We start from the raw sequence: 24,761 nt of genomic DNA on the forward strand, positions 1-24,761 counted from the left end.
TCATTATTTGCAACTACCAGCACTTACCTCGCTTCCTCCTAAGTTTTCTTACAGTTCAAGGAAGTCCAGTTATCCAGGCTAAGACATGGCAGTCTCAGGCCTAACCTCCCCCTGCCCCATACCTCCGGGTCATCTGCCTCCTCCAGATCTGGGGTCTTTTAATCATGCATACTGGTGCTGATGTTGCCTCTGCTGCCAGGCTCACAGAGACCCCAGAGTCCTCACCACATGTGAGGATGCAAACTGTTAAAAGAGGACATGGTTAGGGTAGGGGTTTTTCTCCCCCCCCCCCCACCTTTTTTTTTTTTTTTTTTTTTTGAATCTGCCCACTATCAGCACAAATGCCCAGTTGGGCTGCAGCTACTGGCCTGTTTGCAAAGGAGAGCTTTAAGGACCAGGGCTAGTTCTGGCACTGAGACGTGACAGCTTGAGTTTCAGAATTCAGGGTCCCCCCCGACCCCTTCCTCATAACAAAACCAAGACATATAAGTCATGGGCAAATTTTCCCCCCCCTCTTCTACTGATGGTCCGCTTACATTGTAGATCTGCTGATACCAATATTGTAGCATAGCAAAGATGAAGGCATATAAACACTGGGCAGTGTCCCCAGAAAGTCAAGGCCTCCAATTCATACAGGATTTTGTTTGTTTGTTTTTTGGTTTTGGTTTTTTTTTTTTTTTTTTGTATCACTGATGAGGACATACTCAAGGTTACTTGATGCCAAACATTCCCATGCCACGCTTCTCTGGGTCTCTCAGGGTATATTTATCTTGTTTTTGTGTTCAAACACCTCCAACGCGACATATTTATCCACGCAAAACTCCTCTGAGGGAAGACAATTCTGTTTGTTAATCACTACTGTACAGATTGGGAGTTGCAGGTTAAAAGACTAAATTAATTTATTGGGATGTTTTTGGCTGCCCGGGTCTGCCAAGCACCAAATTAGCATCAGGGCCAGCTTGGTCTCTGGGCCATTCTGTCCCCTGACTGCGATCAGGGCAAAGGGAAAAGACCATTTTGCTATTGCTTAACGCAGCACAAGAAAATCAATGGTAGAGCTGAACAGACCAAACTTCTAGCAGGATCTGAGCAAAAAACAAACAAACCATCCCCCCTCCCCCCAAATTAATCTATTAATCTGTGCCCGCACTATCTGCTTTAACTCTTCATTAACCACATGCTCAGCAGACACGTGCTACAAAGATTAATGCTTGTCTTGAAAAGAAGTAATGATGGAAAGAATGGCTCCAGCACTACTGTTTCCTATGTTCGTAGCCATTATGCTTGCTCTCTGTTGGCCCTGCTGGCTGCCCCCCTGGGCCGGGCTAGCAGCAGCCCCCCTGTGCACCAGTTGTAACCTGTGCTGCAGGCACAGGACGCAGGTGGGATGGCAGCGAGCCTGGAAAGCAGCTAGTCAGCACAGGTAACAACCCCATCCTAAGCTCCCCGAGCAACACCAGGGCCAGAAAGGCCCCTACAGTCCTGCACGTACTATAAAGGAAGACTAAGTAGGGGGGATTACCTTAAGCAAGTTACCGTTTCTATTTCACCTGGGCTACTGTGGCCACAATTCCCAAAAGACAGCGACAAGTTGGGTCAAAGCTGGCTCGGCAAGTGTTTGATTACTGCAGACTTAAGCAACTAATCCACCTGGTTTTAAAGCATGAGGGTAAAGGGCTTCTGTTCATGCCCTGCAAAAACAACCTGGACAATACAGTCGTTCCTGTGGCCCTTTACGAGAGAGAGCGAGAAGTAGCAGCGCCAGCGGGCAGGCCTTCCCACCCAGCCTAGCATAGGATCACTCACCCTTCGAGAAAGGGAATCCCCTTTGTCTACATGACAAACTGGATAGTAGAAGTCCTCTACAATCTCGCAAGGAAAAGGTATGTTAGCCACTGTTTGGCAGATAAAATGTGCAACAGCCCCACCTCTTTAAACCATGAAGATAATTAAATATTGCAACAATTTGCCGAAGTCACTCCTACTAGACATTTTTCAGATTAAGAGTGGGCTTTCTCCTGCATGCATGGGGGTGTGTGGGTACATATGTGTGTGTGTGTGTGTGTGTGTGTGTGTGTGTGTGTGTGTGTGTGTGTGTGTGTGTGTGTAAGTGTATATATAATATATATATAATATAAAATATATAAAAAGGTATTTAAAGTCAAAGATGAATTAACTTAGGGAAATCCAGGGGTCTCTGATACAGTGGAAGTCAGACTAGCTGGTCAGACTGGTAGATTCAGTGATTGTCACATTACAAATGACCTTTCCTGAACCTGTCTGTAGCATGCACAACATAGCACAGCACTAGCTAGAGCTGCTGTTTCACCATCAGCACAAATTAGTACCGGAACTCCCCCCTCCCCCTGTAGCTTCACATTAACAGGTGGGTGTCCTGAGAACTTCTTTAGGACCCATACGCTTGGAACAATTCCTCCCCCCCCCCCCAAACCAAGAGGTCTAAGCCTACCATGACTAACAACCAGGCCTATGGAGTTGGGTTGTCCAGGATGGGAAACATCTGGCATCAAAATTTTGGAATGACATTGGCCATGTACCAAGGCAAGCTGGAGGAGACAGCCCCTCCTCACTCTTGAGCTACCACTGTGGAAGGGAAAGGCTAAGTCAGAATGACCAGGTTGTGACTCTGTGTAGCACTGGTATGTCTGTGGCAGGACTTGTATATTGAGCCAACAAAAAATTTATGTATAACTGGATGGAGTTAATGTTCAGCCAGTAACACTATATGACAATTAAACTTTAGACTTGGTTCAGAAAACAGATTGGCTAAGAGACTAACAGCACATGATAGGATCTGGGCAGCAACCTTCTTGCTATTCCTCAACCACAAAAACATCTTCAAAAATGGATGGTGCCTGGGTCTACCTGGTGACAGGAGGATGCGGTTTTATCGGGGAGAAGATTGTAGAGCTCCTGTCTCAACAAGACTACATCAAAGAGGTCAGAGTTTTTGATTCTGTAGCAAGAGAAGAAGTAGAAAAATTTACCACAGGTAAGTAGAGCATCATCTTATATGTAGCAGCCATAACTCTCCCCCTAAAGACAGCTGTTATGATGTTGGAGATGCCAAAGTTACTGGCACAGGGCAAGAACCTGGCTTAAACACACATGAAGAATAACTTCCAGCTCAGAGAGGTTTTTAGCACAGAACTAAATCAAAGAGAAATGATCCACAGAGAGTAACCTGAGTAAACATATCACAGGGAAGATCTAAGTCCTAATTCAGGGACTGGTTGTACACTGCAAGATGCAGGCTAGAGACCTGATATGGGAACTCAGCTACCTGGTTACTTCTGTCGACCTGGCCTGACTAACAGCACAAGGACAGAAAAATCACACTTCTGAACTGCTCCACCCAATTACCCGTTCACAGAAACCAACCAAAAAAAAACCTCTGACAATAATAGAATCAAGCTCAGAGTCTGCTACGCAGATTGTGAAATTTCCAAAATAACTGAGAAAAACCTATAGTCATACTGTGCTGTGTATGAGGTGGAAGAGGAGAGTCTTAGTAAACTGGTTTATTAAAGAAATTAATCTGTTCAATCACATTCTGAGAGTTGCCTTCTAATGTTTCACCAGAATTGATTACAGTGAGATATGCTGGGAAAAAGCAACCTGTTTTACTGGATTCAAGAATACCCACCCAAAACAAGCCAATACAGCTCGCAATGCTCTGAATGGTTAACAGCATATTGGGACTGCCTCTCTCTGACTGCCCAAGCCTTCAGCCTTCCTTGCAATGAGAGAAACAAACGTTAAGGGAGATCCTATCCATTAAGGGATATTAACAAAGAGGAGATACGCTTAACACAAGCCAAAAGACTCCTTGCTGATAATTGCTAAGCAAGTCTCCTCCATCTCCATGGGGCTCAAAACACCCACAGGCGTCAGAGCGGGTGCAGTGTGCTAGTGGACAAGATTGCCACTGGAGCAAACTCCCTATGGGGAAGTGTTCATACATGTGCTGTTTTCTCTCTACCTCCTATGCAACCATGTTCCTTGGGCCACTCTGCCTGGAAAACCTCCTCCTCTGGTGCTCTTTCCGAGCTTTCTGTGTAGTATAAAATTCTCGGAGCCCCTTTTGCCTCCCACCCACTTCTGTCTCACGCAACAGCTTTGAAGACCCAGCTGAAATTTCTGTTCTGCTCCCAGGGAAATGCCACTATTATATACCCTCCCTCAGCAAATGAACTCACCAGAATGGTTTCCCTACACTTCAAGTATCCAATTGCCTTAAAAGTACCCATAATTGACTAAAAGCCATTAAATCTTAAGGACCTCCCATAATCCCCGCTCTAGGAGAGGCGACACAGCTCTGGGAGCGGATGCCAAATGCCACAAAGAATCATAGTAAAAATAAGGCAGGATTAACCTCGAGGGGACATCCCCTCCCTCCCTTTGCCCCAAGGCAAGATCTGCTTGGCCACGATGCTCCTCATGGATGATTTTCTAACCTGTCCCTAAGCCACCTCGGGCAGACTATTTCCACACTGGCAGGCCACGTTTTGCACAGTCTAGCCTGCAATTTAAAGTTCTTAACTTCTTGTCCAAACTTACAGGTAGAAAAGGTTAATTCTACCTTTTTACAACACTCTACAATTTGTAAACTGACTCTTTTCCTTCCATACTGGTCTCTCTCCTTTAGGCTAGGACAGCTCTCAGGGTTCCGTCCTTCCTCCTAGTTTACGCTGCCTACCTCTGGGCGTTCCCACTGCTCTCTTCTGGAAGAGTGGCACCAAGGGCCAGGCAGAGATGGCAGCTGCAGCTGGTTTCCCAACACCGACTAAAGTAGAAGGATTTATTTCTTCTGTTTTGCAGACTATACTCTGTTTATACTCTATATAGTCTGTCCCTGTCAGTACAGTTATGCCCTTTTCACTATCGCAAGACACCACTGACGTGTGATCAGCTCCTGAGCCACCCTGGCCCAACTTAACCTTTTTATGAAGACCTGCTACCTCTTCCCCACGCGCACAATATCTTCTCTTTGTCCTCATCAAACTTCACCTGATTTTCTTCAGATCACTGCTCCATGAGCTTTGATCAGCTCAAATGCTAATCCTCCAGCATTCCTCCAGTCCCTCCAGGTTTGATGTTATCTGCCAATTTAACGGCCAAGCCTGCCTGATTCTTGATGAAAGCAACGAAAAGAATGAAATACAGGAATAAACCCTGAAGAATAAGCCCCTACCACAGCTGGCAAGTCTCTGGGAACAGTTATCCAGCCAGTTTTGTGCTCACCCTACTGTGGCTTGCTGTAGACCATATTTTGCTAGCTCACATATGAGAACGATGCTGAATTTCCAAAGCCCTTCTAAAGTCAAGGCAGATGACACCTACCTGTTCTACTGTATCCATAAGGCCTGTTAACTTGTCATAAGAACAAAGGAGATTTACAACATGTGATTTGTTCTTGACAAATCCATGTCAGCTGCTACTATTCTCCTTGTCACCCTCAGGTGCTTACACAAATGTTGTTTAAGTATGTGCCTGAATTTTCCGGGTTTGAAATTAAGCTGTTCTATAGTTTCCTAGTGTATTTTGCCTCCTCTCTAAACACAGGTGCTTCGTCTGCCCTATTGCAGTCTTCCAGTGTCTCCTCCAAAAGTTCTCTAAAGTAACTAATAACGCTGCAATTACATCCATCAACTCTTTAATAGGCTGGCATAACACTCATCAGGCCTTGTCAAATTGAAAACTCCTCTTGGTGCTTTCTGCCTTGTAGTCTCCCTGTTTTTGGCTCAGCTCTCAGCATTCTTTTGCTGCTCTTAATTGCACTAGCTGCCTTAAGAGAGTTGAGGCAAAAAAGCTATTTAACACTTCAGTCCTACTGGTTACTGGCTTTCCCTCATCACTGCATAGCAGCAACCCCCACCCCCAGCCAGGAAACTACTTGCACTCTCTTCCCCTTTTCATTGCTAGCAGAGACGTTCAGGCATCTTCCTCCAGCATGCTGGTCCTCCAAGCAGGTGTACTCACCTCTGCCACCCCCTTTTGTAACACTTCTTTCTACATCCCATACTTCTTCCCAAATAGAAACATGCTCAGCCAGCCAACCTACCATCCTGATTTTTGTCCCTCCTGTGAATGCATGAGGAATAAGCCTGTTTGTCCATCCCCTTGTCCAGGCAGGCAGTTCACTGAGGGTTTCCATGTCACAACAGTTCCACGGCTGCAACCACAGACCCTCCCTGTGAGCCGCTCACATGCGCTGTCCATCAGAAATCACTGCTTTGAAGAGCCCTCACCAGACTCTCCGGGAAGCCTGGAGCCCTGGGGCAGCAGAGACATCAGTTCTCCCTTCCGAAGCAGTCCTGTGACTGCCGCTTCTGGCTCCTTACAAAAGGCCCACAGAGTACAGCTTTTCAAGTCTTAGCTTCTCACTGGCACATTCCCAGCTACAGAAAAGGAGAACGGGAAAAATTCTACCTAAATATTACAACACTCTCTTAAAGCAAGAAAACTGGTGATTGTTGACACCTACTACTATGTGTTGAATAGCTATTTTGAGAGAGGAGAGGTAAAAAAAGGAAAGAAAGGAAGGAGAAAAAAAAAGCTTCTGAGCAGCTTAAAAGAAGGCATTTTCAGTGAATTTTTCTAATCTATCTATTACATTATTTGCCCTCCACATCTACAGTAGTTGCAATTTAAATAAAACTCTGTGCAATGTCTACAGAGCTCACTTGCTGTTATTCCCACTAAGCTCTACAAGCCTTCTGCCTTAAGGAAATCGTTTGGGATGGCTTCATCCATTCACACCTACTGCAGCAAGTCCTCTAAGCAGTCACATCTCCAGGCCAAACTCTCCAGTTCTTGCTCAGCACCACCCTTGGGTGCATGCTAGATATTTGCAATGACAGCCACAGTTATTCTGCCCCACAGTTGGTGTAAAATGGCAAAGTGCTGCATTGAATTAAGCCAGACACAGGTCTGGCTCCTTGGGGTTCAGAAAATAGGGATATATCTTCCCCTGGTGTGTATTCAAATAGTATATAGCTAGTTAGACTGTGCTTCAGCCTGCTCGGCAGAGAATAAAGGTTTCCAAGCAGGATCCTCTTTCTGCAAGAAGGTGGGGATGCTGGGGTTTTTATTTTATTATTATTATTTCTGCATCTACAGTTACATTATTTTTCTCCAGCTACCACTCGTGTGACAGTGATGAAAGGAGACATCCGAGACTACAATCTGCTCCTTGCTGCCATGCAGGGAGTTCACGTGGTTATTCACACAGCTGCTATTGTGGACTACAGAAACACTGTACCCTTCTGGGAAATGAGAGCTGTCAATGTCGAGGGTAAGCTCTTTAAAACAAGCAATTAAATACAGAACTACATTCACACACCTTGGTGTGGGGTCATACGAGAAGCCACAACATAAGTGTCCTCTCTGATTTAGTGCTCCTTGCCCCTGTTTCACAAGCACCACCCGGCCGGGACGTGAGAAAGGTGCCCACCGCCTCCCCTGCCCAGCAGGCAAGTTGCTGCTTTTGCCCCTCTGTCCCTCGTGCAGGGCAGACTGTGCCGCCCCCCTCCACTGCTAAAGGTGCATCTTACTTAAAAAGTCAAGCTGGAATCCCAATATCATACAGTTTTTCTGATCGGGGTACAACTTCCGCTAATGGCACTGAGATGATACAGTGATACCACTACAGTGATAATACAGTGCAGTGACTTAGGAACACAAGTCCTGGACCAAGATCCTGTTGTGCAACACGGTTTAGAAATGCAGAATAAAAAGACCATCTCTGCTCTAGACAGCTTTGACTTTCCCAGGGAGTCCCAGAAAGTTTACACTATATACCAGCGCAAGACTACTTATACCAGTTAAATGGCATCCACGCTCTAAAAGAGAGATGTTGTTTTAATTGTAGTCACACAGTTCACAAACTACTGTGCATCTACAAGCCATGCATAACAGAGAGCTTCTCTTCAACATTTTCTTCCGATCACCAACAGCCAATTTCATGTTAGGTACAAGATCTGCTTAAGGAAAATTTGTTCATAAATCTAAGAAATAAGCATGGGCTATAAAAATAATGAAATCCCTATTACAGCAGCAATTCCAATGGCACCTCAGGCTGTTAGCTACTAAAATAGTTGTTAACCACAAGGAAGGCATTTATATATAGATTTATATAAATATATATATCTCAAACTATCACTGCTGAGGGCTTCTACTATTTACTGATGCGTTCAAGGTAACATTTAAATTCCATCTCCTTTTCATTGCTGTTGTTGTTTTCAAAACCAGATGCTTTTAAGAGCCTGTATTGTGTACGTGTACCAACAATATTTAGAGCTTGAGGGTTCCCACTGTCTTTTAAAGGCTTTGTGAGATCTTCCTCTTCACTGTCTGCTTGCGATGAACGAGGTACTTTACTATAGTCAGGTTTTTGCAGATAGCAATGAACTCAGAACTCCCATATTCAGCATGCCAAACCCCTTGCAGATGTTTGACTATCCCAGAAAACCACACACAACAAGTTTTTCCCCAAAGTAACTAGTGATTCTGAGGGCCTTTTAGAGGAGCGCAGTCTGAGATACCTTAATGGGAGCCTTATTTTCAAAGATGAACTGTTCTGCATTTCTGCATTCCCTTGGACGGTTTATGTAGACCTCCCTAAACCGAGACTGCTGCCCTCAACAGCACTTCTCAAAATCTTGAACTGTGAGGTTATCCTAACGAGTTTTCCACTAAAATCAAAGCAGGCAAGAGAATAGAAATGAATTACACTTGATATCTGCTGTAGACTTCATGGAGAAAAAAAGGGTCAAGAAAGGGTCAAGAAAGGTCACTGTGTAATCCTCTGCCTGGCCTCTCTTCATAGCTCAGGCTGCAGAAACCCATCCACTTACTGATTTAAGCCCAATAATTTGTGGCTAAATTGGACTATGCCTTTTCAAAAGACTTCTGCCTAGGTTTAAGGACTGCAAGTTAATGGACTACCTATCATGTCTTTCAGCAAACCATAACAGTGCTTCATAATATTAATGTGGCTATTACCACATTGCCAGAAATTACCATTTCTGGCAAAAATTTACATCTCCTGTTTTGATTTTCTCCTAAGTTTCAACCACTGGTTGCTGAATCCTGTTACAGCCTTGTTGACTAGACTGAAGAGCTCTCTCCTGTAAGAATTATTTTTTCCATCTAGTCACTTAAAGACTTTCTAATTTGCTTTTTGTTAAGCTGAATGGATTTGAACTCAGCTCTTTCCGGTGATGTTTCTCTACAGGGGTTCTCAGTTACCTTTGCATATTGTGATAGGCTAATGGAGAAGTAGACTGATTATTTTCCACTGGGGTGTTCATATTGATTCATGCCCTTAGAAATTATCCTCAGCCCAGGACTTCCTTGACAATTTCAGATCATACCTTTAACAACAAAGGGAACAGATAAACCAGAAACCCTCCAAGCAAGACCTTCAGCAAAGCTCAAGGGCAGAGCCTGATTACCCAGGTATAAATAGGATGGAGATTTCTGGGAACCAACCCTGTGAGCAGCTTCCTTAAAGATCTATCTTATATTTGAAGGCCCTCAATATGCAACCATAGTTTTGCTGCTGTCATTGTGGTTCTTGCAGAATAGCTTGAATCAAAATCATTCAGAATGCAAAAAAATCCCCCCGGAAGAGTCATAAATCATTAAAACAAAACAAACCCCAGTAACACAAAAGCACATACAGACCCACAAAGTCGACCAGAACAAGCATACATCCTGACCTAAGTATTGGTTAACCTGACTGCTGTTTGGTTAGTACATTACCTGAAGCAAACTAGTTACAAACAGCTCACACCCAAGCAACAAATCCTCAGCTCTTGAGAAGCTGTAAAACCAAGATATAAAAATCAGCCACTTTTTGGGTTGTCCCTAACACGCACAAAACAACTGTGGCTGAATCACTACAAGCTAAGACTGATGTTGGATTTTACTACCTTTATTCTTGTCAAACTAGCTTTTATTCCCATATGCAAGCACTGTTCCTGGAAGGAAATAAATGCTTGCTACGAATAAGGATGACAAAAATAATCTTTGAGCTTTTGATACAAAATGAAGCTTCTATTTCTCCATTTCATAGGGGAGACTCAGCTGAGAACTACATTAAATGTATTACAAGAAACTTCTAGCTTTCTCAGCCATGCTCAATCTCAGCCATGCTTTAGATCACTCACATTTCACGTGGCTTTGTAAGTCACCCCCTACTATTTTATTTAGTCTGGCATTTTGCAGGATTCTATTGCAATCGTTTTCACCCAGTAGTCCATGATCCTTTGCAGAACTTCTAAAGAATAATATATGCTAACTAAAACAGCAAGCCTTTTGTCAAAAGGCTGCAATTCACCTCTTTACAGATTGGCCGCGAATAAAAAAAAAAAAAGCTGGAAAATATGAAGCTTTGTTCTGTTTAGCTGAAGACTTCCTCAACTCCCTTTTTTAGTAACTATTAAGTACAAATTAAATCAGCTGTTAATAGCCACAGAGGTTAAGCCACATTATAGCTTCAAGTGTGGCTGCTACTCTTATACCATAAGCCATCCAAGCCTGTACAAATGCACCAGACCAAGCCTGTACAAATGCACAAATGCACCAGAGGAACTGCAGCTTTGACTCATGGTTTTACATCTATTTAGCAAAAAAAAAAAAAAAAAAAAAAAAGGCCGGGGGGTGGAATGGGGGATCTTGGTCCAAGTCAGAATCTCAAGTTTGGAAGTCTGTTGACTTGCATAATAGGAAAATAGGAATCAAGGTAAGGGGGTAAACGTTTGTCCTTCCCAACATGCCCATAGGTACTCGGAATGTGTTAAAGGCCTGCTGTGTCCTGAGCATCCCGTATGTTGTCCATACAAGTTCCATTGCTGCAGTGGGACCCAACACTTCGCATGAGCCCATGTTCAGGTAAGGCTAAGCAGATCTCTTCCATCGCTCTGGATTTCCAGAATAAACAGCAATAAAGCTGCAATCAGATGGAGATTCCTGTTGCGACTCCAAAGGAAAAGACCTCTTCCTGACTATGCTTGAATCCTTTTTTCTTTCCTGAAAGTCCTTTGCTGCTCTTCACTTTCAGGAATCACACTCTGAAACCCAGCCTAAACTAGTGGATACTGCTGACTAAAAGAGTTGGTGGAGAGATGTATGACCCAACTGCATCCCCAGGCTCCGTCCCTCATATGCTGGGCCCTGCTCCTCTAGACTCCGAGATGAGTTTTGGGTTTGAGCTCAAAGGTAACCTTTACAGCTAGTCACAGCTTCCCCAATGATCCCTCCACCTGCCTATTAGCATGTGCTCTGCTGAAGGCCAGAGACTGGCCTTTCAAGCAGGACCTAAGAGTGCACAGATGAGTTTTTAGGAATTGCTCAAGTTTTGTGACAAACTCAAGTTTCTCTTGGCTTTGAGCGAGATATGTTTTCACACATGCCTCAAATCTCTTTACACAGTGAGTCGATCCAGGGGGCAGGTGATAGCCTACCATTACCAACCCACTTTCCCTCCTTTTTTTCAGCTCCACAGTGAATTTCCAGCAAGCCTGTACCATCTCCTATTATGAAAAGGAATCAAATGTATACAGGCCATTTTAAAATAATGCTACCTCAGAAGAAGGCTAGTTGGCAACATTTTCTTAGGAGACAGATGCAATTGGTGTGAAATTGCCCTGCAGTTTTCATAAGATTTACGCTCTGTCTGCAACCAGGCTCTGACCTGGTCTTCATAAGCTTTTTCTCTCACTGTTTATGCTGTATTAGGCTCAGGAAAACACCAAAAATGGCCATTGCCACATAAGCCTGTCTCTCACAGACTGTACCCATAGCCGTAATAGCACCTGTAAATTGCGCCCTCTTATCCCCTAAAGTCCTTTCTCCTGGTGAGATGCTCACCAGGACCAACTCCCAGACTCTGCATTTTTGGGCATTATGCTGGCCTCATCTTTTCTTTAGGTGGCTCCTCCCAGAAGCAGCAGAGACTGAGAAAACCTTTTGAAGCAAAGGTGGGATTTGGAGCAATACAAAGGTGCTGGGCAAAGCTAGGATTATTTTGCTTACATATCATTGATTTCCACAATTGACTGTCACAATCAACTGACGCTCCTGCTCAGGACTCAAGATCTGGATATATTTTGTATCCACAGGGCTCTGCATGGAGCATCAGGACTTGGACCTTGAGAACAGGACTGATATTTCTGAAGGCTGAGAGCTCAAGTTTTAGATCAAATTCTTAGTCAGCTAGAGATATCTGCAAGGCTTCTTGCTGAATTCAAGCATGGTTGTGTCTACACAGCCTGCTCAGACCGAACTGGCTCAAAGTCAAGTTCTGTCTCTACAGGCAGCCATTCTAGACACAGCTGGCTTGAGTCACTTGGCTCTAGAAATTTGAGCCTAGCTAGAAAAGGCTGTTTCAGACATAACTTAACATGACCTATAAGCCTAAAACTCATATTCACAAGTAAGCTAAGGCATAGCCAAGTTGTTTTGAAAAGCATTTAAGCACCCAAATCCACAGAAATAAATATGCCTGGCTTATGAAAAAAAAAAATCCATGAGAGCAAGAAATCCTCCATCCACTTGGGAATGTATTTGAAGCTCTGGTATCACTGAAAGACTACCAAGTTTGGTCATGAGCATATCTAAGTTGTTTCCAAAACTGGATATGGGCAAATGCCCATTCTTGTTAAAGTTTTAGTCCTTGTTACCTAAGAGATGAACGTTAATAGGCGTTTTGGAAAATTTACCCCAATTCTTGCTTGAGAGGACAGTTCACTGTCTTGTAATAAAGCCCAAATGGGTGTGAGCAGTAACCACCAAGGGTGATGCTCCTAAGTGCTACATGCAAACATCCTCTCTCCACCAACTCCCAGTCCTTCCCCTCCTCAAATGCAAACGAAACTGAAACTGTCACCTAGAGCCTTTAACTCATTTTGCAGAACACACTCAGCTCCTTCACATCATGCAAGGAGAAAGCCTGCCTGGAAGAGTGGTCCTTATTCTCCAAGGATTTTGGTTTTAAACTACATTAAGGCAATTACATCATGTGAAGTGAGAGAAGAGCCAGGCCCCTCCCTGGTCAGAAGTTACACTCGTTGGCTCCACAGGGAGCCCAGTGATGGCTGGGAAGCTGCACAATATGGCTCTGTCTCCCAGGCTGAAAACACAGGTGATGCAGCTTTCCCCTCCCTCTGCTTCTTCCTTTTCTCCTCTCCCCTGTTCCCACCCAATCTGTTCTGCTCTTCTCCCTCACAGCCCATGATCCAGCCTGCCTTTCTTCCTTTTTCCTTTGCTCTGTCCCCTTTCTCCGTCATTCCTCGTATAATTTTATTTAACTCACTTTTACATGCTGGGGAATTGACACAGACAAAGCATGATTAGTCTCCGGACACGGTGATGGGTGCAGGGATAACACTAACACCTCAGCAGCCGACAATAATAGAAAACGCTTCTGTCAGTCTCAATCCCTCTGAGACAGCCGCCGCCAAGATACCTTCTGACAATGCTGCTCCAGTCTTATTAGCGTTCAGTTATCTGTGATCGTTTTGAAAAGCAAGAGCATTATGCTGAGCTCTTTGTTACTACCGAGCCTCAGCTTCAAAAGGGGGTGGGGGAACGCAAACACAAGCAGAGCCCCGGCAGCCCACAAACAGGTCGCCCCTTTTAAGCTGCTGCTTTTTAAAAGCTTTGCAAGGGGAGAGAGAGAGAGAGAAAAAAATCAGATATAAAAAGAAAGCAATTAAAAGTAGAACTTCTAGATAACCCTTCTAATTGTCTTGGGCCTCTCCCTGGCACAGAACAAACCGTGCACAATCAATCTTTTGTCTCGGCTTGTTTTCTAGTTTGTCTCCTGCTCATCACCCGTAAACACTGGGAAGGGGAGGAGGGAGGGTTTTGCGATAAGAGCGCGGGGCGTGCAGGGAGGCTGCGCTGCCATTGCTGCAGTGCAAGTCGGCCCTGATCTCAACCGGGATATCGGACACGCAGGATACTAGACTGCCAAATAGGCAAGAGAACGGCAACCACGCTATCCACTTGTCGTACATGGAGGTCTGAGCACAGAAAAGACCATGCAAGTTGCCCAAGGTCCAACAGGGAGCCTGAGTCAGAGCCAGAAACTGAACTTGCTCTCCTGAGGCCCAGTGTTTGCCAAAAAGCGCTCTGCCGCACACTCACCGCATGAGCTTGTGATGAGCCACTTAACCTGTCCAAAACACGTGTCCGAGCCCTGTCTGCAAAGGGAGGGTGGTAATACTTCATTGCCCTGTTTGTCTGGCATAGTCTGGTGCAGGGCCTTTGCCTAGTGAGTGTTTCACTTGGAGAGCAAAATACAGAGCACATTAACTTAAAAACGTGCAGGAGGTCCCAAAGGTCTCCTGAAGCACTCTTGCAGCACACAGGAAGCAGAGGGAGCCAACACAGACTTGTAATCCCAGGAAGAGAGCACAAAGTTTCGGTGGATGGTCCTTCCCCGTGCTCCAGTTGAGCGTTTTTCATGCCTCAACTCCTCCTGAGCCCCCTGAATCCACTTAACCAAATCCTACCAGACACAAGGATTGAGCTAAACACCAGTGCCCTGGGGGAATAATGCTGCTTTCTTAGTTCTCCTTGGAGCTATTTCAGGGTCTGTGTTGCCAGTTACCTGTTAGGTCCCGTGGGCTTCCCTCCTTGCAGCTTTAAGCAAGGATGTGTAGCCAGCCAAGGAGCACACTGCCTTCTTCCAAACAGCAACGACATGCGTCTTGCATGGCCGCGAGCCCTGCTTGCCCCTAGGCATGCACTTATTTCTTTGCTCGCCCCCTCAGTACATGCTTTCCTGAGGGGGTCGAAGGAATAATCCTAGCACAAACCTACCAATCACACGTCTTCCCTGGGATCACCTAGCATCTCTGTCAAGTCACTGGCTAACAGGTCCCAGTTCTCATGAACTCTATGAGAAAACGAAGCAGCAGCTTCTCCTTTTAGTTGAAAGCTCATGAGAGCTCTACCTCTTATAAAACATGAACCAGGATTTGCTTTCATTTTTCTGCCCTCCATCTTCCTGTGCCACTTCCACCTTGCTCAGTCACTTGTGAGTTGCATAAGAAGGAAACTCTGCTGCCTTCTAATCTGCCTGTCGGCATATTGTTTGCTTCAGTCACAACGTATTAGACAAAAGCAAATCCACCTCTTCAAAAAATCAAACATCCGCCCTCATCTGCCTATAAACCCCGCTTTTGCCTAATCCTCCTCAGAATCTCCTGGTATTTCTTGAGGCCTCATTTTCCCAGGCTGCAACAAGTTTCTGAGACTCACGTGCTCACTGCTGAAGGTAAGTCCCTGAAGAGCCGGGGAAGCAGAGTTGTGACACACCTCTCAAAAGCCCTGAGCTCTGCTCTGTGGTCACTCACTGGCTCTAACAATCTGTTTCAGAGGAAACGAGGATACCAAATACAGTGGGGAAGTGGAGCTGCCTTATGGGAAGACAAAGGCCATGGCAGAAAAACTGGTAGCTGAAGCCAATGGAAGAAAGGTACAAAAGTCAACATCCCTGGTATTAATACATGGGACTGGTGGAAGGAGAGAGGTAGTTAGAGACCCCACAACACATTTCTTAGTGAATATCTAACTGCTGGCTTGACTTGATGTACAAAACCACATTGACCTAAGCTTATCAAAGCCTGATATTCCCACATCATCAGCAAGCTGACAAACCATTAAAAGACCAAGATATGGCACTGGCCTTTGAGCCTATGCTTAAACTCCATCAGAGCAGGACTTCTGAATGTGCTGTGTCACCAATTACCTGAATAAAGATGTCATTTTCAGACATGTCCAAGTGATTTAAGAATCAAAAGTATTAGAGTGCCCAGATTTAGCCACCTAACTAGCTAAATTAGCTGGCCTATTGTTTCGGACTCCCAGTTCAGTCAACCGGGAGAGGAGTGCTTCTACAGGAAGACTGAGAACATATAAATTAGGTTTCATTTCTAAATCACCACCTAGAGCTTTTCTCTCTCTTCGTTACAGTTTGAGGCTAGCCAGCCAGTTTAGCTAGCTTCATCTGATACCTAATTTTGGTTGTTACAAATACTCCTTTATACCTCAAATGCAAAATGGGTTAACGCTGCTGGGAACCTCCATCCAAAATCTTTCAGTGAGCACCACACAGGTGCAGGTGTGCTTTGGAAAAATCAAACTGGGCATCTCCGTGCACATTTAGGCACCTAAACAAGACTAAATGTCCAGATCACTTTTGCAAAGGTTGACTCATCTATCTCAATTTCCCTAGATCTTGGTTTTATCTGACACATCCAGCACTACTTCAGAAGACTTCACCTCTCCATCTGTCACATGCTAACATCCCATCCTGATTTTACAGCTCAGCAACAGTGGGAAACTTGCAACCTGCATCATCCGGGCAAACATGGTATATGGAGAGAAGGCAACGTTTCTTAAAGATTTGTATTTACGGACCAAAGCCAGGAACAGCGTGTTGAACTACCTAGAGCCTGAAAACACAGAGCGTAATTGCACGTATGTGGGTGAGCGACTGACTGATTTCTTTGCACGTGGTTCTACCATACTGTTTTAGTCACAGGGGATTTTACACATCAGCTTACCTATAATCTTCCAAGACAGAAAGAGATGAGCATGGTGAACGAGCACAACTATTTTTACAACTGTAAAACTTAGTCTGGCGAAAGAATTTTAAAAACAGTTGTTTACATTTTATTTTTCCTGGGAAAGGCTGTCTTTCTTTTTTCCTTTCGTGTCCACATAGGGAAAAATGTTGTTTGGAAAACTGGAAAAAAAAAGTCAGCAGAAAAAGAGATAGAGATCTAATTTTTCTTTTTCCAGGGAAACATTTCAAGGCATGTATGGGTGAGAGAGATATTCAGGTAATATTTTTAGAATGTTGTTCAGTTTGAAAAAAAACATGCTTTCATTAAACAAAACTAAACTAACACTATTTATAAAATTAGGGAAAGCATTCCTTAGGAAAAAAAGGCTGTACTACCTGATTTTAGACAGCAAAAGAGGCTTTTTTTAAAAAACCTATAGAAATAGTCCGTTTTACTGTTGAATGCATTACTGGGGAGTGTAATTCACCATTAAATCATGCGGGCTTTTAGTTATTTCTGCAGAGCTCACTTACATGCCTTTTTCCAAAAGTGCAGATAACAGTAGTTTTAAAATGCTGTTAGAGAAGAATCAGGCCTAGATAAATCAAGTGACTTGTTCAAAGACTCGCAGCAGAGCCAGGAATAAAACGTGAGTGCCCTGCCTCCCATTCATCCTATTCTCACTACAAAACACTGCCCTTTCACTTCACATGAACCAGTTCCACAAGGAACATTAATTGTCCAACTCAAAGAGGGGACCAAAGGTTTAAAGGACCTTGGAGGTTTGGATTTAACTACTCAGTCTCTCCATGGTGAGGCCAAGTAACAGTGATGAGTGCTCTGCCTCCTTCACAGGAGTGAAGCCAGCAGACCCAGCGCATTCTTTCGCTCCTATGATAAACAGGCAAAGTCAGCTCCTCCTGAATTCCTGTCTCTTCCCCCCCCCCCCACTCTTTTTTCTCCAGGGAACGTTGCATGGATGCATGTCCTCGCAGCAAGGAACTTGCAGCTGAAACCAGACTTACTTGCTGGACAAGTGTATTATTCCTATGATGACACTCCAACAAGAAAAGGGTTTCTGATCACGCATCAACTGTTGTCCTCTATGGACCCTTCAGTACGACTGGGCTCACACATCCCTTACTGGAAGATGTGGTTAATAATACACTTTCACAGAATAATCAAGGTCATCTTGTACCCTTTTTGGAAGCCACAGCCTTTCCTAAACTTGCCTTTACTGAACACAATAGTCACCACCTTCTCCTATGAGACAGACAAAGCCTTCAGGCATTTTGGGTACAAACCCCTCTTCAGCTGGGCAGAGGGCAAACAGAGGACTACACAGTGGTTGAAAGCAACTATAGGAAACATGGGATCCCACCAGCTTCATGAAAAGGAGAACTAAGCAGCATGTTTTGGAGAAAGAGAGAGCTTATCACAACAGCAAGTTTCATCTGAATTTCACAACACACAACTCCTGGGCAGGAATTTTGCCGACATCAGGAATTCCTTATACAGGCAGAGAGGGAGCAGAACTCTCTGGCTGCAGGTACACACCCTTGCCACACCAAGAAGTCCACTCTTTCAAGCGTCATATGAAAAAACATGGTGCATCTGAAAGTATCCTCTTGCCGTGATATAGAGTCAGTGATGTATGGACAGATGCAGGTCTCGCTGGCCTCACTCATTCCAGCAATGCCACCCCTGCACTGGGATCACCCATGGAAACAAGGGACACACAATTAGAAGAGAGATGGCGCTCAAAGGCATTTTTTACTTCAGTTTACTAGTTCTGCTCCAAAGCACAACGGACCAACTCCAATACCCTGATCTCAAGCAGCTAAGCAGGATATCTTTATTTGGCAACATGCTAAAGGGGTCTCCAGTGATAATTCTTGGAGAAGAGCAGGAAAGCCCAGAAAGATCTTTTAAAGGTTTAGGCAAAGTTTTAGTTTCAAAGTTTTAACAGAAAAGAAAAAGATTTTTCCCTTTTCCAGAACCACTTTTTTCCCAAGATTCGTCTTATTTTTCTAAACTTGTGAGATATTATATCTCTCTTAAATATTATATCTATTAAAGGAAATGTATGATATCTTGCACTAACAATGCATTGGTTGAGTTACATTCTAGCTGTACAGCTTGAGACCTGATAACTACAAGCTTAGAGATGCGCTACATATAGTTTGTAACTCCAGTGCTGTAACCTCACTTCACGCTAGCGGTAAGGCAAAAGAAATTAAATCCCACATTCAACCACCACACTGGCAGGAGGGAACTTTAGTGAAGGCCTTAGCAGCTGTATTTATGCTAAATAATGTCTGAACTTCAGAAACTAGAAGTTATTTTAACTCATTCCGTTATGCCGGAGCTACACAGTCCATCGGGGAACAACGTTTCACAGATGAGATTTTTCTAACACAGATGGGACACGCACTTACAGAGAATTCACAATGAAAATTCACAGCACAACGATGACTGTGGTTCGTATCAGCTTACCAGCTCCTCTATTTTTAGGACATACAGAGAGAGTGGTAAACCAATAATAAGCACAACAGAGATTTCAGTTTTCACTTGAACTTGGAGAAGCAGGAAATTTCTACAATACTTGTTTAAATTTAAAATTAATTCTATTAGTATCAAGCTGTTTAAAGTACTTCCCTGTTTTATGAACATGTAACCATCTCTCAAGTCTTCCTACAATGAAGATGCATGCATACCCAATAAAAGCTTATTTTAATTAGAAGAGCCCTCATCCTCATGGAAAAAGCAAGTTTCAGCATGATATGTTTGATAGAAATGATCAAAATTCGCTTCTTGTTAGTTACAGTAATTACCCAGTAATGAAAGTGAAGCAATACTGTGTGAGGTGCCAAGTTAACTTCATTGAAATTCACAATCACATGCGAATTCTTTGCAAAACAAGCTTCCATACCAAAAAATCACGTGCTCAGGTAATTCATGAATAATTCCATACAACAAATAAATTTCTGGGGAAAAAAATTGCAATCTGCTCCTAGAAAATTTGGGAAGGTGAAATGAACTGCGTAAGTTATCAGTTCCCTACGTTTTATCCTTGATCTATTTGTGCTGGGAAGTTTTTGAGAAAAGGAATAAGGTCATTGGGTTTTTTATTTCATTAGTAGCCGTCTTTGCAGTTTTCTGTTATTATTCAAATGGTAGATGACAGCTTGCTGAGAAATTTGACAAAGAAATATATTCCCAATTTCTCCTGCACAATGCCAGAGCATCACCATGGTACAGTCACATTGATCTCGACAGGTTTTAAAGCTTCTGAAACCTTGGTTTTATGTTGCCAAAAAAGAGCCACTGGGTGGAGCTGCAAGTCCAAATGTGAGACAGGTAACTTCGCCTTCAGATTAAGTGTTGCAACAGCTTTGGCTTTAACTGGTTTTATAAGAATTGAAAGGCTTGCCTAGACAGCAAGGTTGATGCCTGAGCATCCGGGTTTGTCCTCGGCTTGTGGCATTTGGATTTTGGGACTTTCCTCTAGGCTGGCTGCTTGCTGTCATCTTTTTATCTCCATGTAGTCATTTAATCAAAAGAGACCTAGGAAATTATTTTGCCACTCATAACCCATTAAAAATTAATAAAAGTTCGGTTCCTATTTTAAAAAAAAAAATGAAATATGACATTCTGACCTTTGAGAAAACCTGCCTAGGTACAACAGCTGATGCTTTCAGTCCCATTCAGAGCCTTGGGTACATTTGTTTGAGGGATTTGGAGCTACTGAAGATACCAGCTGGGATGCATAGGGTTGCTCCTGCCCCACTACTGCCCCAGAGATCAATGTTATAACATTTCTTGCCTGCTTTCAGGAATCTTGATGGGAAACTCATTAAGTTTTTTTTAAAAAAAAAAACACACCAAAAAAACCCCCATACCTATCCTGCTCATTAGCACCTAACATTCTGATGCTTATTGAGATGCAGATGACATGTAGGATTAGGTGCAAGTATTTTAGATGGTAGTTATGTGTACAGTCTTTCAAAAGGACCTGAATTACTTAGCTACTCAGCTTTTTCCTATACCTTCCCACCTCCCAAGCTTCAAAAAAAAAAAAAAAAAAAAAAAGGCAAGCAGAGGATTCCCTTTCCCTGCTCATGGTTGAAGTCAGAGGAAAGGCTTAGACAGCAAAGGCTCTGAGCTGTTTCCCAAAAAGATGAGTAAGCTTCCTTTGGCTGCACTGCATTTTGGCTCCTAAAAGCTAATGCTGCTGCAGACTTCCTGTTAGATCCTTGATTTTTATCAGATTATAACTTGTTTTCTCTTGGCAATGCTTTACTTCTTTCTTTTGCACTGGGTTGTCATTGGCTTTTCTATTCAGGGTCTCAGCCCTATTATGTAACAGCAGCAGCAAAAAAAGAGAGGGAAAAAATTTTTTTTCAGATCTGTTTCTACTTCTGGAGAGGAGCCTTTGTGCACAATTACTCATCCAAGAGATTCAGCAGGTATAACTGCTTCCCCCAGGGGCTCCATTATATAATTGGATTTCAGCCATACAAATTAAATCCTATCTTACCCCTTAGTTAAGCCAGGCAGTAAGTATTTAATGCTAATATCCCTGACAACTATTGCAGGGAGCAGCAGAGAAGAAGCACAGAAGAGACGGATGCATACGCCGTCTACCAGCGGAGCAAGGAGAACGAGAAGAGAGCGCATTGACAGAAAGACACCTGCTATATTTTTAATCTGGTGAAACTTCCCCACTGCAAATCATGGCACCTGCTGGAGGAGCTGTCAGAGCTGGAACTTTGTTCTCTCCTGGTTTTCTGCCCTCCAATGTTCCCACGTGTGCACTGAGCATCCGTTTTCTCTCCCCCTCAACACACACACACCCCTGCCTTCCACCCACCCCTTCAAAGGGCTGCATGCCTAACCTTGCTTGAGTTTCTATGGAAGTCTCCGTTCTTGTGCAATGTCTGAAAGAAGCAAGTTTAGTAATATTAAAACTCAAGCCAAACACACAACCGAGCAAAGAATCCCCAAATTAAAAAGAAAATCTCAATCTAGTTACTCACGCATCTGCATTTTCTATTGCCTTCTGTCTTCTCCAGGCATGTTTCTTTTAGACAAAGCCCTCTGGGCAGAGACCATCTCTTTTGGTGTCTGGTACATCAGTCACAGAGTTAGTACATGGTAATAAAGGAAAATAGATTCATGGTAGGAGTCAAACCAGTCAGTCTGGTACCGTAATTGGAACATAATCTCATATTGACAGTATTTAACACAGGATGTGCAGGAACAGATGGCAGCATGCCAGGCCTCAATCATTCAGCAAATATTGGAAAGATATTTTCTGAATCCAGCCTCTGAACCTCATCTCCAGTGTCAGAAGCCTTCCTTCCCCAAACTGGCCTAGATCCACTCACCCACCCAGGAAAAATCCCCAACATAACCATGTACTTTGGAGTTCGCAGCCACCCTGGCTTGTCCCTCTCTAATAGCGTTTCTAGTGTTCAATGTCTTAATAAATGTTTAGAGAGCGCTTGAAAAAGCATCTGCCACGGGCTCCTGCGCCTCTGGGTACACTCGCCAGTCTTCGCCCTTACAAACAGCGATCTTGCCCGTGACACAAAACACGAATCCCTGTGCAAGGTCTGCGTTAGGTATGGCCCTCACCACACCAGTCTGCCTTTTCTTTCCTCTCTCTCATCTTCACTTGTACAACTTCACTCAATGGCGGCAAAACTTGCAATAAAGAGTTGTTCTCTCCCCTAAGCCTGAAACAGCTACTTAGGGCAGGTAAAGCACATTTATGTCCAAGCTGCATCTTATCCCAGGGAGCTCTGTAGTGTGAGCGTGCGCACGTACTCAGCCCCTCCAAGGGCATGGGTACTGCGCTTCCTATATCCTGCTACAGCAAGTTTAAAATGATTTTTCTCTATTTTAGCAATTAATTTTCATTAATCAACTTGCTGTTCAATGCTTCACTGTAATTCACAAGTTTTATGTATTATATGAATAAAATTGCACATATATTTTTATGTGATTTTCATATAATTGAATTCCAAGGAGATTTATCTCCTCTGTTATTAATAAATCTTAATATGGCCTATAACACTCAATTGATATTTAATTAACCTGCAATAACTGCCTTGTAAAATGTAAATTAAATGCTTTATTTTTCCAGGCATATAATGTTAAATCAAACTCTTTATTCTACCAGCAAAGCAAAAAGGAGTGGAGGAAAAACAAGACCACATACCACAAAACCTTAGACTTGAAAATATTTGAAGTTTAAAGAAGACAAAGTGGAAGCTGGATCCACGTTTTGTAATCAGTTCTTCTCCTCGGGAAGCAATACTGTGAAAAATTATTTCTTTTCTACTGACTCCCCACCTTTAAAGATCACAAGAAACTGGGTGGATTTAGATAAAACATCAAAATCTCAGGAGACTGAAGGAAGTGAAAGAGGCCCATTATTAATGGTAAAGTTGCAAATTCCCATAGGTATTGCAGCATTTGGCTTTTTTTTTTTTTAAAAAAAGTCTTGGCTCCTAGAGTCACATTATCACATGAGAACGTCAATTTTCATTTAAAAATAAAAAAGGAAAAATGTTAAAGCCCTTTGATAGGGAAAAAAGTTTGCAAACTTGCATGTCAAAGGCATGCGAACTAAGAGACGAAAATACATAAAATCTGATCCTTATCTTTAAGAGTATCAGAACTTTTTGAGAGACTTGAGATGTTTAAAAACTGGGAGGTGGCAACAAATGATCAAAACAGCCTTAAAAAGAGAGAGAACAGTCCAAATTACATTTTAAGATCAAACTGCTCTCCTCCTCAAGCAATTTACATAGATCTACATTAAATATTACAAACTACATCAACAGCTACCTCTGATTTCAGACCTGGGATAGCTAGCTGCCTTTGCAAAGTGATTCAGAAACCTCAGGTAAGTATGACTGTCTGAAATTGATAGGCTTATAAAGTTTAACTGCAATAGCATCCAAACTTAGTATATCTTTCTTTTTTTTTTTCAAACGCACTGAGTGGCCAATTTGTCTTCCTCTCCTTTATTAAATAAGGTATTTCCTCCGTAGGACAGTGGAAACTTACTGTCCTTAATCTGTCTGCATTAGATCACTTTAAGAGGTATTAAATGAAAATCAAAAATTAAATGTACCGTGGATTTTAAAGGTGCCACAGCATGGAAGAAGAAAAATGAAGAGAACGGCTCCTGACTTGTAATGAATGGGTGAAAATAAATCCAGATTTTCTGTAATGGAAGGACTGTCCTGCCCCCTCTGCTCTTCCTCTCCAGTCACTCATTAGCTACCTAGCTTGCATAAACTGCAGCTATTGAACCTCATCCAGCCTAACCAAGTGCAGTAACCCTGCCCCTTGAATTCACCCGGCCAACAGATTTCTCAAAGGGCTCGGGAGCACCATGCAGCAGGGTACGTGATCCCACTATCCCTTAGGGACTCAAGGATGCACACGAATGGCATTGCTTAGGAAAGCACTGCTGACAAGCCCAAATCCTGCCACCCTTCCAAATGAGCAAGCAGCACCCAGAGCTGGGGAGTCAGCAGATGCAAGTGGCCTCATGCTCATGGTCACTGACAGGAGCTGTACAGACCTGGGTTTAATCCCTGGCTCCAGCACAGACTCATGGGGTAATTTACAGCCAGTTTCTCACTCTCTTTTATGATTTTGGCAATTGATTAGAACTAGCCTCCCCACCTTCTCTCACCTTTCATCTTTTTAATGGAGGAGAACATCTTCCAAAAAATGCTGTGTCAGATCTGCCATCAGCCATCGCTTGGGGGAACCTGAGCCCAGTGTGAGCCTACAGACCACAACTCCTTCCCAGGCTAACTGGCTTCTACTCCACTGGATAAACAACATGGCAGGCTTCTCCCCACCCCCCAAAAGTGGGTTTCTAATCAAGCCAAATCCAGCACAGCTGCTGTTAAGGACCGACCACAACCGACAGTTTAAATTTCCCTGCGTAGCCAGGCAAAAGTCACCTGGGACCTGCACCAGAGAGAGAGAGGGAGGGGGAGAGAGAGAGAGAGAGAGAGAGCGCGCGTGCGCGCGCGGGAGTCCCACCTGCCCACAGGGTGCTCCTAATGATGGTCCTCGGAGCTAAATCAATAATTTCAACCAAAAGTGGAATGGATCGAAAGC

At 43.5% G+C, this 24,761-nt stretch overlaps 1 protein-coding gene across 9 annotated transcripts; it reads left to right on the forward strand.

The window, feature by feature from the left end:
* Positions 1-1,822: 1,822 nt before the first annotated feature.
* LOC104146184 (3 beta-hydroxysteroid dehydrogenase type 7) lies at positions 1,823-22,612 on the forward strand. Of its 9 annotated transcripts, none has more exons than XR_011134940.1 (8): positions 2,763-3,013; positions 7,163-7,318; positions 10,812-10,920; positions 15,415-15,514; positions 16,364-16,526; positions 17,573-19,967; positions 21,015-21,076; positions 21,206-22,612. XR_011134940.1 is itself a non-coding variant. In XM_009678120.2 (6 exons), exons 2-6 carry the CDS (start codon positions 7,183-7,185, stop codon positions 18,010-18,012), a joined length of 948 nt encoding a protein of 315 aa, XP_009676415.2. In that variant the 5' UTR covers positions 1,823-1,883; positions 7,163-7,182; the 3' UTR covers positions 18,013-22,612. The 9 variants fall into 9 exon arrangements, 2 of the variants coding, with proteins under 2 accessions (XP_009676415.2, XP_009676414.2); XR_694575.2 differs by having other exon boundaries at positions 17,573-19,558; XR_694572.2 differs by having other exon boundaries at positions 17,573-21,076.
* The last annotated feature ends 2,149 nt before the right edge of the window (positions 22,613-24,761 follow it).

Source organism: Struthio camelus, chromosome 16, assembly GCF_040807025.1.
Source record: "Struthio camelus isolate bStrCam1 chromosome 16, bStrCam1.hap1, whole genome shotgun sequence".
Lineage (NCBI taxonomy): Eukaryota > Metazoa > Chordata > Aves > Struthioniformes > Struthionidae > Struthio > Struthio camelus.